The sequence below is a fragment of the Neofelis nebulosa genome, chromosome 14, assembly GCF_028018385.1.
Source record: "Neofelis nebulosa isolate mNeoNeb1 chromosome 14, mNeoNeb1.pri, whole genome shotgun sequence".
NCBI classification, from domain to species: Eukaryota; Metazoa; Chordata; class Mammalia; order Carnivora; family Felidae; genus Neofelis; species Neofelis nebulosa.
Window position 1 is genome coordinate 23,463,504 of NC_080795.1, and position 15,589 is coordinate 23,479,092.

The following is a 15,589-nucleotide window of genomic DNA, read 5'->3' on the forward strand; positions in this document are numbered from 1 at the left end:
TTACAATGTGACTCCCCCTCCTGCCACTAAGAACAGTACCAGAATTAAGTAATTACAAAAGACATCAAAATTTCTATTTTAAGTTAACAGGTTTCCAAATAACTAATTTCAATTTCACTTAAAGATTATTAAAGACTCCTTTTTAGTGATAAAATGGTAGCATTTTAGAATGTTAAAGTGATTTTAGATTTTACTTACATGATAGGTATGATTTTATGTGCCCCATTAAAAATCTAGTCCAATGTATCCATTAAATGTCTTAAATATTTTAAAGACTCTTCTCTATATTACAAAATTACATCAGTTATATATTCCCTTCTTTTCCCCAAACATATATAATCTTTCAAACCAAAATGCTAAAATAAAACTGCTTACCATGATACCACCATTTTGTTTTCTTTGGATTCTTGTTACATGTTCGAACATAAAAAGAATTATCTGGTGGTCGTCTCTGAAACCAACAAGAATTTAAACAGATTTATAAAATAGAAGAAGATTTAAGGAGACAGTTTTAATAAAAGCTTTAGCAGAATTATTACAGACAGCATAAAAAATACAAATGTTTATGTAGCACAAATGAATATATTCCAGGAAAAGTAGAGTCTTGACACTGAAATTAAAAAATAAAATAAAATAAAATAAAATAAAATAAAATAAAATAAAATAAAATAAAATAAAATAAAATAAAATAAAAATAAAGGTATGCATGTGTGATTTGGATTAGGTTCCAACTATTAACCCAAAGTGGTAGCATTAGGTTTTAAAGAATTTTGCTTTCATTTATCTCCCTAGAAATAATTTAGTAATTACTTCTATAAACTAATTAAAAAAAAAAAAAGAAAAAAAAGGCAGAGAAGTCTACTTTACTAGGTCTGAGAAACTAACAGCAACTTATAGGCCTCCACAAAGAATTATGGTTTTCCTGTAAGATAGTACCACCAAGGACAAACTAAAGGATTCAGTTTCCAAACAATATATAAAAAGAAAAAAGGGGAAAAGCTATGTTGGCATTTCTGCTATACATATGTCCCGACTAGCATAATATTAGAAACATATGGCAGCTCTCCAAGGAGCTATAGCAGGAAAAGTGATGCCAACAACACTGACGACAGATTATGGAAGGGAATTTCCCTGAAAATGTTGGATACTGGTTACACAAAACAAATATGTGACTCTCTACAAAAATTTGGAAACATGTCAAGTTTGTACTAAAGCCACTGAGGGCAGGTTAGTAGGTAATATGATAGGTCCAACCAACAACTAATGGTGAGCAGGACTGCCTAGACAACAGGAAGGGAGATAGGCAGTCCACTTGGCACTTCTATAACTCAGGTACAGAACTCTGATCTTAGTTGAGCCTTAAAACGCTCTTATAAGTCAATGTTAATAGTGATTTAACAAAAGGGAAGAGTAGAGTATAAGATGTTAAACAGCTATCCCAAGATTACCCTGCTGACACAGATTAAGAAAATATCTGAAAAATTAGTATTATGAAATGAGATGCCTGGCTACCTCAAAGAATAGATGGTCTGTTGCTGTTTGTCCTGCAAAGTCATAATCTGTGTTCACGTGGAATAAACTGCTACCACTGCAACAAATTTCATAAACTCATTTTCTCTGTATATTGATTAGAACCCAATCTTCAAAAAAAAAAAAAAAAAAAAAATATATATATATATATATATATATATATGTTTAAGGAAGAAAATACACTCATTCTATTTGCTTAAGTCAAGAATACAACCAAAATACTAAGTGATCACAGAGACATGGTTCTTAGAAAAATAAAGTAACTATACAAAAAGATGGATTACCAAAATTGTTTTAGGAACTGAATACAAGCTGGAAAGTTTGGACAATCTATATTACAAGGGCACTGAGAATAAATGGTAGATTACTGAAAGGCCTCTCAATATCAGAAATTATTTTTAACTACTGAAATCTACTGACATAATGGATTTAAATGTCCTCATTTTAGGGAACCATTCTTGCCTGTGAAAAAGAAAACTGGAGTGAAAGAATTATGACTAAATCAAAGTTCCCAAATGCTTATAGTAAAAATTAAAATTTGTATTCAACTCAAATATTAAAGTGAAACTCACAGCACCACATTGGCCACAAAGTAAAATTCACCTCTTTTAAAAGAAGAGCTTTTGGTGAGTAGTTAAAAGACTTTTAAAAGCTTGTTTGGAGCTAGATCCCCTCAGTTTCAAACCAAGTTTCCTCTTCATGTTTGTAACCTTGTACTTAACACAGTAAAAACAGCACCTAGTAGGTACCTACGAAATGTTTGCTGAATTTTCCTCATATTTCACCGAACTAATGTGGCCAGAATTCTAGCTTCCAGATTATTATCTTGTTTAAATATAATGAAGTTTATATTATATAACATAGCTTGCCAATAATTTAAATGGAATAATTAGTCATTTACTAACTATGCAAGAAAACTAGTAGTAGAAAACTGAAATGTGAATAGTGAGGATTAGAAAAGGATAAAGGAGGTAAAGAATACAGTCATTTCTAGCTTTTAATAGTAAATCATTACACTTATTTTAAATTACATTAAAATGTAAAAAAGTGCTAATTAATTCAAGGCACATGCAAGAGTTACGTGCACACATCACTGGTGTTCATCTCAATTTTTCTTATTAAATTTTATACTTAACTGCCTCACCGTTCTGAAGCCATTAAACATTAACACAGGCACAGAAGTCTTTGTAACTGCAAACTGCTCTGCTCTACACCTAAAAGTTTTTATGTATGCTGGGATTGGAAGTGTGGGGGATGAGAAAATATGGAAGCAATAAATGAGTAAGAGTTGTTTCCAAAGCCCTTGGGGTTAACAAAAGCTCTAGCGTAGCCTTTACATGCAATGTGAAAAAGCCCACAGGGAAAGAGGAAACTTAAATTAAAAAGTCATACCACAATTAGATAGTATGTACCTTATTTCCTCTATTCTAAGGTGTACATTTTTCTGCACATTTTAATATTCCTGAATGGGGATATATACCTTTTAACTAATGGTGTAACAGTTTACCGCCAGAAGTTTTTTTCTTTCTTATATTAGGTATATAAAACTGTACATTAAGGGCTTATAATGCCATATTTTTAAAAAATACAATTTAAACCATTATTTCCCATACTTCTTTGAACAAAAAAAACCTATTTGTTTTTTAAAAACTAACACCAAGAAACACCTTATGGAACTAACATTCCAAGAAACTTACTTTGCAAATAGTGTTTTGGTGTTTCAGAGTCTAGAGAACTTACCATTTAAAAATGAGCTACTAACCTTCAAGTTCTCTAAACACTAATTTAGTAAAAATGACAGGTGAATTTGGAGAACACAGGAAAAAAAATGCTGAAATAACCCCACAGACCCCCTAATACATAAGGTAAATTTGTTTCTCCTTTAAACCGAATACAAAAGGAAACCCTTATGAAAGAGAGTCTTTAAAATATAGAAATATATGAATATTGTGCTACACTAACCCTCAGGCAGAAATGACAAGAAGATCAGAAATGAACACAGGATTTAGATACTTTAAAAGGGTATCCTAAGTTTGACTCATTTGATTTTTGTTTCTGGTAATTTTTGCCTTTCCATCAGACACAGGATCTGTGGATTAGTAAAGGAGAATTAGAGGGAAGTCCTGAAAATTCTACTGGTAATCTAATCCTCCTCCTTCAACCTAGTCATTATGATGATCATAATGATAGGAAAGCTCTGGCTCCTGGGAAATTCCCTAAAAGAGGATGATAGGGTGGGAGCCAGCAGAGTGGAGAAGGGAGCTATGAAAACTTGTTCCTGGGGCTTTCCATTGTGAAATCCAGAAGCAAGAATTTCTTGTACACATTTGCCCTGTGTATGCTTACAGAAATAAAATTCAGATTATTTAAGAAATCTGCAGAACTTTTCTGTTTAAGAAATATAAAACAATGTCTGACTTCTACATGAAATGAAAAATTATCACAGTAATTTTCCAATCTATTACTAAACATGATATTACCTATAACTTCATAATAAAAGGCATTAAGTCTTTCAAATAAATCATATATTAAAATAGTTTCTTAGCCAAACTAAAAGAACAGATATTACTTGGAATAATTCTGAAAAGTCCTACCTTTTCTTTGCAGCTGGAAAGCATGCTAATAATGCTAAGACAAACTGATTGGACTGAGAGCGCTGGGGACCAGTCTTCTGTTAGAATGGATAAACAGATATGACCATTGCTATAAACATGAGGATGAACAGGAATATTTTCACCAGTAAACATAACCTAAGAAAGAATAAAATTACATTAACACTCAAATATTCTGTGTTATCAAGAAATAAAATATTCTCCACAGAACTTATTATTCTAAAAACCGACTAAGCAACTAAAAAATAACTGCTCATTGTTTATTCTCATCAATTCACGAAGAACTGGTTTCACTGTATGAATGAGCACGTAGGGAATGGTACACATAGGGAAAAAGCCCAGATCATCTATTTTTTATTTCAACTATTTTTCACAAATTCCTTTTAAAAATTCATAAATTAATCATGCATTTTTAGCCTAGCAAAAGACTACTATATTTATAAGAATGCTTTTTCAAATTCTACTCGTTGCTCTCTGCATATAGAAATCATATGAAAGTATTCAATTTGGGGACAACATGAATTCTAGATGATAGGAGCACCCCTTCCACCTTTAACAATGCTATCACCTAAGGTACTACATGCAAAAGGAAATGACTGCTATATATAACACCTGCTCTAAACTCACTCGTCCATTATGATGGATACAAATTACTATTTATTAATCAGCAAATAACTATGTGCTTACACACACACACACACACAAACAATGGTTGAATGAGTCTCCCAATTACTTGTTTTTCTCTGCCTCTTCTACTCAATTCTTGTAACAATTTTTCCTTTCTCCAACTTTTCCTTGCCTCAGCACTGTTTTTTTTGAAAGGTAATAAATCTATTATTCCCTCCTTTGCTCTAATAATTCACTAAGAATCCTGTTAGTGGTGCTTCTTAAACGTATCTACACTGGGACGCCTGGGTGGCTTAGTTGGTTGAGCGTCCGACTCTTGATTTTGGCTCAGGTCATGATCCCAGGGTTGTGGGATCCAACCCCATTGGGGCTCCACCCTCAGTGTAAAGCCTGCTTATGATCCTCTCTCTGCCCCTCCTACACTCATGTGTACATTCTCTCTCTCTCTCAAAAAAAAGAATGAATGAAGGAATAAATACATACATAATAAATGTATTTAAAAAAAACAAAAATAAACATATAACTCCATATTTAAAAACAAAACCCCTATGTACAGTAAGCATCTGAATGGGCAAGAGAATGAATTCATACATTCTGATGAATTTGTAAGCACAGTTCAAAGTAGGACAAAGAAAGCAGAAGTCTAATATTTAAGAATGCTTATATATGTTACTTCATAAAAAATTACTTATTTTGATATAAAAATTAATCCACCAATCTTTACATTAATTTTATGCTGCAGTAAGATGTACCATTTTTATTCTGTTGTTTAGTAGTAATTACTAATTTCTGACCTGACCTTAAAAAAAAAAAATCACCTGAAGGTTTGGTTAAAAATAAGAATTCAAGAGTCCCACATTCATAGATACAGATTCAATAGGTATGATGAGATTTTTATACAGCTCATCAAATATAAACCAGTACTTCCCAAAAGAGACTTACAGTAATCTCTCTCAGCCCTACAAACTGCCTCACACTTGGGTACAGCAAAATCTTAGTAAGAAACCCTACCGTCAGTTATGTCAGAAACTGATGAAGTATTTGTTACTCTAGGCATAACTTATTTTCCCTTTTATAGAAAGCCAGTGAAATAAGTATGGCTAGGTAAGGTATGTCATTATTTAATATGGGATGTTATGGAAAGTTATCATAAGCTGGGTTTTTGCTTTTATTTTAAAGTATCTATCTAACAATTCTGACTTTATTATAATTTCACAAATATTTACATTTTAACAAAGCACTCTTTCATAAGCAGGAGTCCTCTACCACTTCAAATATACTACTAACATATGGAACTCATTGCCTGGGCTGAAGCTAATATAAGACAACAAAAGGAATTTTCTTCTCAAAGGAATAACTTTGCACATTTGCATATTTTTATTTCTTTAAATTCTGGTCATGCACCCTCCATTTCCACTGAAAAGAGCTAAAGTAAAGCTGAAAACTAAAAATAAGTCTCAAAATAAGAGATATCAAGTTACTTGCTCTGCCTGATTGTAGAAGACCACCCAATCCCTGACTCTGGCACAGCTGTGTTTAAAGCATATTATTTATCTCAATTTTATCTATCAGTGTTATTACCCTTTTCATTCACTTTTTTGCTAAAAAAGTGCTACCCTAAAAGGAAATGACTGCTTAAATGGTCTTGCAGCTCCATACTTTTTGAGTCTACCCACGATTATTTTAAATTCTATTTTTTATAAACATGTAGTTTATTATATGCATTTGATATTCTCACAATGTGTTGTAGATTTCTAGAGTGGGAGTTTATAATCTCACAGAATATGCATCTGCTCTGGGGGATTCATTCTGCCACAAAATCCTGTTTGGCCAGTAGGGTATTTTCAGTAATAACACAAACAGTGCCCAAGCAAGACCTTATCCCCTGGCCACGAAATATATTTTAAAGGATGGTTCTTTTCCAGTAAGGTCTCCTTTTTAAAAAGTCACACAGAATAGTGCTCTGAAAGTACCAAAAAATGAAGAACTGCTAAGATGTCTTCTTTGCATGCATCAGCGACCATCAAGGAAAATACACAGCAAGATACAAAGGTTATCACAACATGCTTTGAATAGCCAATTCACAAGGCAGAAGGAAAGGAGTATTTCTCTTAGAATGGATTACAAACTAAATCACTTGTCCTGAGAGCCAAGAAGGGCCCACGAACAAGGAAATCAGGAGAGAAGGGATGAAATGCAGTAGAAGACCCTGACAAGCACAGAGGAGAGCCAGAAATCAAGACAGAAACAGCTCTGAACTCTAAGGGAACTGAAGTAATAAACTTAATCAGATCTCAATAAACCTTTAAAAAAAAAAAAAAAAAAAAAAGCTGGGGCTTTTTAACATGCTGCATGCAGGGCCAATGCAGCCAGCCTAAAAACAGCGGAATCACTGCACATATTAAGATAGCCCCTAGGACCTAACCTGCCAGATACAGAATTTTAGAAGTTTGCCTAAACATGGAAAGGCTGAGTTTACATGCCAGATGTAACTGGCATTCCAGGATGAAATAAAAGAAATAAAAGAACCCCTGAAATAAAAGAAAAAACTTTTTTCAACAGCTTATTCGTGTAAAAAGGCTGGTAAGCAGCTTCCACAGACAGTTTTAAACTCTGTGATTCTGGTTCTTTGCATGTGATGGGGAAAGTAATCAAGGCTGAATTTCTTTTAGATCATGCTCTTAACCATCTTCATTTATTTAACACACAGTACAATCCAAAGGAGGAAATGGACATTTCAGTTATTTAACTGCAGCCAAGCAAGTTCTGAACATTTAAGAGATGAAGAGCTGTTTTCAGAATTAAAAAACTTTTTGAGGGGAATCCCAAGTAACTGACAAAACCAAAACAGATTTAAGAAGACAACTGAATACAATGAATTTGAAACAAAAGGGAATAAGAACATTGCTAATTTCTTTATTTTAAAAGTTATTTATTTTTTAAATAATTTATTCAAATTCAAATTTAGCATATAAACAGTTAACAGAGACTGCACACACTCCCTACTGCATAAACCAAACAATCAAATGGAAGTACAGATTTTAAAGAATAAGCTGTTTTATGGGAAAAAAGCCATGATTTTAGATCTAATGATTTTAGATCTAATGCACGTGAATCACATCTGAAGTTCTGAGTCTGCATGAGAAACAGTCCTCAGACATCTCTATATTTCCAAATATCTATCATTATGGTGTATTTTCCACAGTAGGTGAGATCTAAGAAAACTATGCTCAGAATCCGCATAATTTTGGAGGTAAGTAAGCACATCTAACCTAAAGTTTTAAGCAAGCCAACCCCTGGGTAACTTTTGGTACCAAATGTAGTGTCTTTCATAAAACTACTAATCTGAGAATGAAAGCCACTGACAGTGACAAAATAAAGAATGGAAATTAGGTAACTGTTTCTAATATGAAATTCATGGTACTGGTACATTAGAATTTCCAAACATCAAGTCGATACTGAATGAGCCCACAAATACTGAGATCTGACCACAAGGAAGGCATATACTACTGAGTTCACACTAATGTTCTGCAACTAATTAGAAAGTGAGTAACCTAATATAGTGTCAAACTAGGTCAAAACACATGACAAGAATAAGTAGTACAAAGCAGGCTATAAAATATAAAAGCCAATCTACAAAATGGATACAAAGATTTCCCTAGGAACAATATAAGGAAATGTTTTCCCTTATTAAAACTGTAAGTAGATGACAAGACTCAATGGGCAACTATAGAAATTGAACATAAAAGCAAAGTTTGTTGGAATCAGATATGTAATTATTCATAATGTATGATATAGGCAGGCTAGCACAAATGGTAAATATCTGACAAAAATAACTGGAGATTTGGAGTTTTAGCATAGTTTTTAATTCAATGCTCCCCTTTCAGTCATTTAACATGTATTAGTAGCATCAAGTAGTTCAAGTATTACACAGACAAAATTCCTGGATACAATGAAACTAAACTTGGGTTCCCTGGATGGTACCTTCTCTCTCCTTTACAAGCTGTGTTCTTCTAGCCTACCAGTCCTCTCCATTTATCTTCCCTCTGCTTTACCAGACTTCAACAAATAGGGTTCACTGTTCACTTTTCCCTCATCAGCTATCCTAGATGCTAGACAACTTAAAGCAATAAAAATGGTTATTTAAAACTTTGGAAAGCTTAACCCCCTTCACATGAAAGAACAAGGAGAATCACACTGTGAGAACACTATGAAAATAGTTTCTGGATCTCTGCAATGAAGGAGTATTGAGCAACAGAACGAAAGGGTCCGCGTTGAGGGGGCATGAATAGGAAGGGGGATAAGGAGAAAGCGACCTGCCCCGGTGTTTCTAAAGCTTTGTAATCAAGGCAAGTATATTTCCAGCACAAATCAGTATGGTTTCAGGACCAAGTACAGTGTTCTCTTCCCCCTAAAAAAATACATCCCCACCTGTTTCTAAAATGCCTAAAATTTCTTCAACAAAAATTAAGAGTTGAAAAGCTTAATTAAAAACAAGGTATAACCAGGACATTTGCAAGATAATATAGATGTGTTTCAGTCTCATTGCATTCAAATGGGATGTTTTGACAGAGAAAGACGGTATAAGATCATAGATATTTGGAACAGAAGGGCTGCTAATGTGACGAAGTAGAAAGGAAAAGAAGCAAAACACTAGACACTAAACTTGAGGACTTCACAGTTTGGATGGAGAGGTGACCATACCTCCCAATTCCTTCGAGATAAATCTCCAAATCCTTCATACTGCAAGACTCTCTTGGATAAACCCCAAAACATCCTTCCTTTTTCATCTTCTCCCACAGCCCTCCAGCATCTATACATAAAACTATATTTGCTCACAAATCTCAGAAGAGGCCACGTCTTCTTGTGACTTGCTCCACTTTTGACATAAATTCTTCCTGTACTTTAAGTCCCAGTACAAACAGGTTTTTCTGTCTCATCTTTTTTTTTTTTTTTAATTTTTTTTTAATGTTTTATTTATTTTTGAGACAGAGACAGAGCATGAATGGGGGAGGGGCAGAGAGAGAGGGAGACACAGAATTGGAAGCAGGCTCCAGGCTCTGAGTCATCAGCCCAGAGCCCGACGCGGGGCTCGAACTCACGGACCGCGAGATCGTGACCTGAGCTGAAGTCGGCCGCTTAACCGACTGAGCCAACCAGGTGCCCCACTGTCTCCTCATCTTAATATAAATTGGTCAATGCTTTCCCTTTTGCTCCCAAAGCATACAATTCATACTTCAATTTATGGTCCATCTAGTTGCCTAGGTCAAAAGTTGTGGAAGTCTTCTCTGTCTCCTTTCCCTCATTCATATTCCTCAATTCATGAGCAAATCCTGTTGGCTCAACCTTTAAAGGTCCAAAATATGGCCATCTTCCATAGTCTCCACTGCTACCCTTCTGGTGCAAGCCACCATCACCTCTCACCTGGATTAATGCAATAATAATCTGGTCTCCCTGTACTCTTGTACACTCAACAATCAATGTGCCACACAACAGCCACATTTTTCCTTTTAAGTAGGATCATGTCATTCCTCTGCTCAAAATATTCAAAGATTTTTCATCTCATTCTGAGTAAAAGTCAAAATTCTTACAATGGGATATAAATGTCCTACACCATTTATGATGGACCCTCCAGCCCAAACTATCTCTCATACCTATGCCCTCCACCCCTTACAGAATGAATTAATCTGTGTCTGACTATCCACATACCTAACCAATTATTAAAGGCAGGCCCGATGCCTTTTAATTTCTGTACTCTTTTTTATCTCTCAATTACAGAGCACAGTATTTGGCACATAATTCATGTTTAAATACCCATTAATTCAAAACCAACCAATCACTTACCTGGATCCTAGCACAGAAAAACAATATAATACAGAAAGGTATTTTATTTTCTGTATGGCTGATGGTAAGTGCACATTAGCAGAAAACAGTGATGGAAAAGTGCCTCATCTCTGCTCCTAATATAAAAAGGTTTTGTTGTCGTTATTGTTTCTTTTAAAGCAAATGACCGGGCCAAACACCTGTTTAGACAGGCAGCTTTTTCACTATAAAGCGAGATATATGAGAAATTAACTAAAACTAGTAGGGAAAGAAAACACAAAAGACTATAAAGTTAATACAGTCTTAAAGATCTAACTTACAGATGCAAAAGTACTAAGCTCACAACAGACTGGCTTATTTTAGGTTTATTTTCCCAAATTCTACTTTTGTAAGTAGTGGTATATTCAGTACTAATTATTGCACAGGAAGATCAAAAACTAATTTTCCAGAAACTGCCAGTGTTTCTGGGTCTCATCAAATAAAATCTGTGGTGAATGAGGAATTTTACTGCCTTGGAGTGGTTCTAATCACTTCCCCAGGGCAATAGACCAATGGAAAGTTTCAGTTATTGGAAAACCTCGAAGTTGATATGCACATCAAGCAACTGACTGTTAGACCATTATAATTATTTTCTAATCATATAGACGATGTGATTAATAAAAGCTAAAAAAATAATTTTAAAGTATTACTAGACTTAGAGCAGCTCTTCTCAATCATGGATACTAGAATACAGAGCTTCTGTGGAGTGATGTTAAAAACGAATCCTCAAAGATGTGGTGTATATATACACAATGGAATACTACTCTGCAACCAAAAAGAACGAAACCTTGCCATTTGCGACAATGTGGATAAACTAGAGTATACTATGCTAGGCGAAATAAATCAGTCAAGACATATGATTTCACTCATATGTGGAATTTCAGAAACTCAACAGATGAACATAGGGGAAGGGAAGGAAAAATAAGATAAAAACAGAGAGGGAGGCAAAAAGAGACTCTTAAATACAGAGAACAAACTAGGGGTTGCTGGAGGGGTGCTGGGTGGGAGGATGGGCTAAATGGGTAATGGGCATTAAGAAGGGCACTTGTGATGAGCACTGGGTGTTGTATGTAAGTGATGAACCACTAAATTCTATTCCTGAAACCAGTATTATGCTATATGTTAACTAACTTTGATTAAAAAACATACACACACACACACACACACACACACACACGTTGAATAAATCAATGTTGAATAAAAACCATGAGAAGAGTGGGTAAAAAAAAAAAGAAAAAAAGGAATCCCCACAGTCCAAAAGACTGGGAACAACTGCCCAGAGCTTTCAAAGTTATCATTCTATATACAATCCTTCACTTTTAGAGATAATATTACTGTCTAGATAAACAGGCATTTTCCCCATTCTGGTACTCAGACCTAACTGGCAGCATGGAAAGAGGTAACTTGGGTTTTAAGTCTTGACTATCCTACAAGTTAGCTTTTAAACCATGAACAAGACATTTTACTTCTATAGACTTCACTTTCTTCACTTACGAGAATGAATCCATCTTCCCTAACCACTTCATTAGAGCTGTTACAAGACAAAATCAGAATGGAATTTACAGTTTATGATACAAATATTACTACATAGAAGTCATGGAGGTAAATGTGAGGCATTAGAAGTTTTATGGAGGAGGATAGGGATTGTTGTAGTAGTGGTGGTAGTGTTGTGTGTCTGTGCAAACCAATGAGGTAATTGCGCCTTCAGAGAAATCTAACAGCACTGTAAAAGGATGGTGGGGGATGGAAAGAACTAGAGGCTATTACATAATAGCCCGCATGAAAGATAGAAACTCGGGAGTACACCACTGACTGTAAGATAAGAAGGGACTGACTTAAGCACTGCAAAAGGACCTCAAAAGCTGCATTTAACAGTGAAGAAAAGAATTTCAACAAAAGCAGACAGATGGACAATAACCCAAGGAAAAAAATTTTTTTTCTTATTTTATTATTGGAAAAGATTTGAGTTTAGAAGTGTTAAATTTGAGACATCTGGAGGTACTTAAGTAGCAACATCCAACAAGGGTGTGAAATTAAACCTCAGGAAGAGGTTGTACACATAACTGTAGATCTGGGAGTTAGCTGCTTAAAATGGTTGAAGACATTAGAGAAAAGAGTGAGAAGTATCAGGGGTAGTGAATAAAGAATCCCAAATCAGAAGAATCAGAAAAGTGGGCAGAAGTCAAACCAGGGAAGGACAAAAAAAATTTTTGAGATATGATAGAATTCATTATGTATGTTCTAACTTACAGAAATATTCAAGATGAAATTCAAATGATGCTGCAGAGTGATATTTGATTTAGAATTAAATGCTAAGGAGAGAGTTTAGAGGACACTTTTGCCTTGGTTCCTATTTACAGAAATATTATCTTCCTCTGATAAAACATGATAAAACAATCTGTGGGCTCCTGGAGTAAGCCTTCTCCAATATCCCTCTAGTCAACATTTTGGAGTTCATAAATCACATTCTTCCTTCATAAAACTTAGCTTCATAAAACCTTCATAAAACTTAGCTGAAGTGAAGTAGAACAGGTTGAAGGTGAGAAGGGGATACCTGAGACCACACTGCCTTTAAGCATTAACAATCTGAAATGATGCTGATAAGCCAAAAGGCAACAAAAGGTGAAGATGGTTTTCTAGAGAGAAAAGAAGATGTTTGCTTTGGTTTCTGATCATAGTCTACAGGTGCTTACTATAGAGGCCTAAAGGTCATTACCCTTGGCTTTATTTTTATGAAATAATAAAAATAAGCTTATCTTAATTTTCTGCTCACATTAAAAAACTGTAGCACTCAGAGTCCAGTTCCATTTAATTCTGTGCCTTAAAACAATGACGTCTTTATTTATAGCACAATACAATAACTGGCTTCCATCTGTACCCCTACATGGCCAAGAGCACTGTTAGGTATATTCTATTTAAAGTGGCAATAAAATATGATTTTCCTCAAAAATAACGTATTTTAGCACTTCAAATGTTGAATTTTAGGTATTTGGGGAATTTCATTATCCATAACCTCATTATCCAGCAATATGAGACACAGTTGGCATTAAGTCTGAACATTTTGCCACTAGTAACTCATTCACCCATCTTCCAAGCCAGCAATGTGGACGCCATCCTAGAGTCTCCTTTTCTCTAACTTCCAAGGATTAATCATTCACCAGTTAAACAGCTCTCAAAAAAGTTCTATCACCATTATCATTTGTCTAAGTATTAACCCATTACCTAAACTAACTGTGCCTCAAATTATAATGATCAGATTTAGGGCTTATGTTTAGATATTCAACATCTTGTAACATGTTCTATCTTTACAGTACTAAAAGCCTACAAAGACAGCATGTTCATGCAAAATCAAGAAAGTGTTCCTTTCAACAAAGCACTGCCTCCTCACAATTATTCTATCATCTTATTTAGGAATAAGTGCCTCCAGGTATTCCAAAATGTTAAATTCTCCCACAACCCCTGGGCCTGGGTTAGATTTCAAACCCTTTTCCGCTAACATCTATGAATAAGAACAATGTTAACTTCTTGGAAGTACAAAAGCAAAGTCCTAATCTCAATAAAGTAAATGTTCCTAAGATCTTGATTATATTACAAATAAGAAAAAGGAACAAATCTATTTACATAATTATAATGGATTTCTTTTAAGTTTGCATTTAGTAAAAAGTCACTAATTTAGTATTTTGCTATAATCTAAAAACACAATAAAATATTAAAAAGCAAGGCAGTTACCTGAGGAGAGTCAAAAGGGTATCGACTACTAAACTTAAATAGAAGTTGAAATTTTTCTCCTTCATATAAGGTACCTGGTGCACCTTCCATGTCTACAATCCACCTAGAACAGGAAAAAAAAATTTTTAAACTTCAGATAAGAGGAATTGGGATGAGAAAGAGAAAAGGAACACTGAAGACTTCCTCTATGCCAGGCATGAGCTTGCAACAGCACGTTTCATCCTACTGCACATTAACTCCCTCGCCCTATTCCCTTCTCTGACACTCAAGGGTTATTTAACCAGATCAAAGTCAGACAACTAGCAGAGGACAGGGCCAAATTTTAACCCAGGTCTAAAAACACAAAATAAAACCCAACTCAAGTGTGCTGACATTAAAGCCTGTGCTCTTTATTTTATGCAGAAATTATTATATGCAGGAACACTATTTTTATAACACTATTTATTATATGCAGAAACACTATTTCTGCAATGATTGAAAAGATTTTATAGATAACATGAAACAAATGAACTGCCTTTCTGATGTCATTTTAGAAACAATGGTGGAAGTAGATATCAACAACGACTAGAGAATCATGGCCGTTAGACACATCTTCTCATCAGTACTCTAGAGAAGACTAAACAGGAAAAAGAAGCTAAGCTGACATCAGTCCACTTACTCCGATGGCTATTCAAGGCTCTATATGCCTTTCCTTTGTGTCTTATGTTTCAGTTGTTTAATAAAATTTAGAAGAGATTTCTATGGCCTCTTTACAAGCATACTTTGTTTCCACATATAACAATCATGAATACAAATCTGTTTATAATTATAGTCTGTACGCTTATCTCTTGCTCTTTTAATTTATTTTTCAGTAATCTCTACACCCAAAATAGTACTCAAACTTAAAACCCTGAGATCAAGAGTCGCATGCTCTACAGACCAAGCCAGCCAGACACCTATCTCTTGCTCTTTTAAAAAAAAAGGAAGAACAGGAGTAGAACAAGGGTTATGGTGGCAAAGATGATAGGGTCACACTGCGAAGCAAAAATGGACCAGTCATAAGAATGAATTCCTAATTATCTCTCTGGCCAATTCCTTTCCTCTTAAATTTTTTAGGTATAAAAATGTATTACTTTACGTACAGGGAAACAAAAGGAAGTAATATTGAGAATACAGGGTTGGGGTTCTAGTCACGATTCCATATACTATGGACTTTAGAGTATGTAAAATAGTAAATGTGTCTACTCTCT

The 15,589-nt window shown here is 34.6% G+C and overlaps 1 protein-coding gene across 1 annotated transcript in view; it reads right to left on the reverse strand.

Annotated features, from left to right (window-relative positions):
* UBE2W (ubiquitin conjugating enzyme E2 W) overlaps nt 1-15,589 on the reverse strand; it is a 74,370-nt gene that overhangs the window by 13,668 nt on the left and 45,113 nt on the right. The window contains exons 3-5 of the mRNA XM_058699871.1: nt 14,361-14,463; nt 4,125-4,280; nt 376-451 (exon numbers count right to left, since the gene is read on the reverse strand). Coding sequence (XP_058555854.1) covers nt 376-451; nt 4,125-4,280; nt 14,361-14,463 — 335 coding nt within the window. The remainder of the gene's footprint in view (nt 1-375; nt 452-4,124; nt 4,281-14,360; nt 14,464-15,589) is intronic.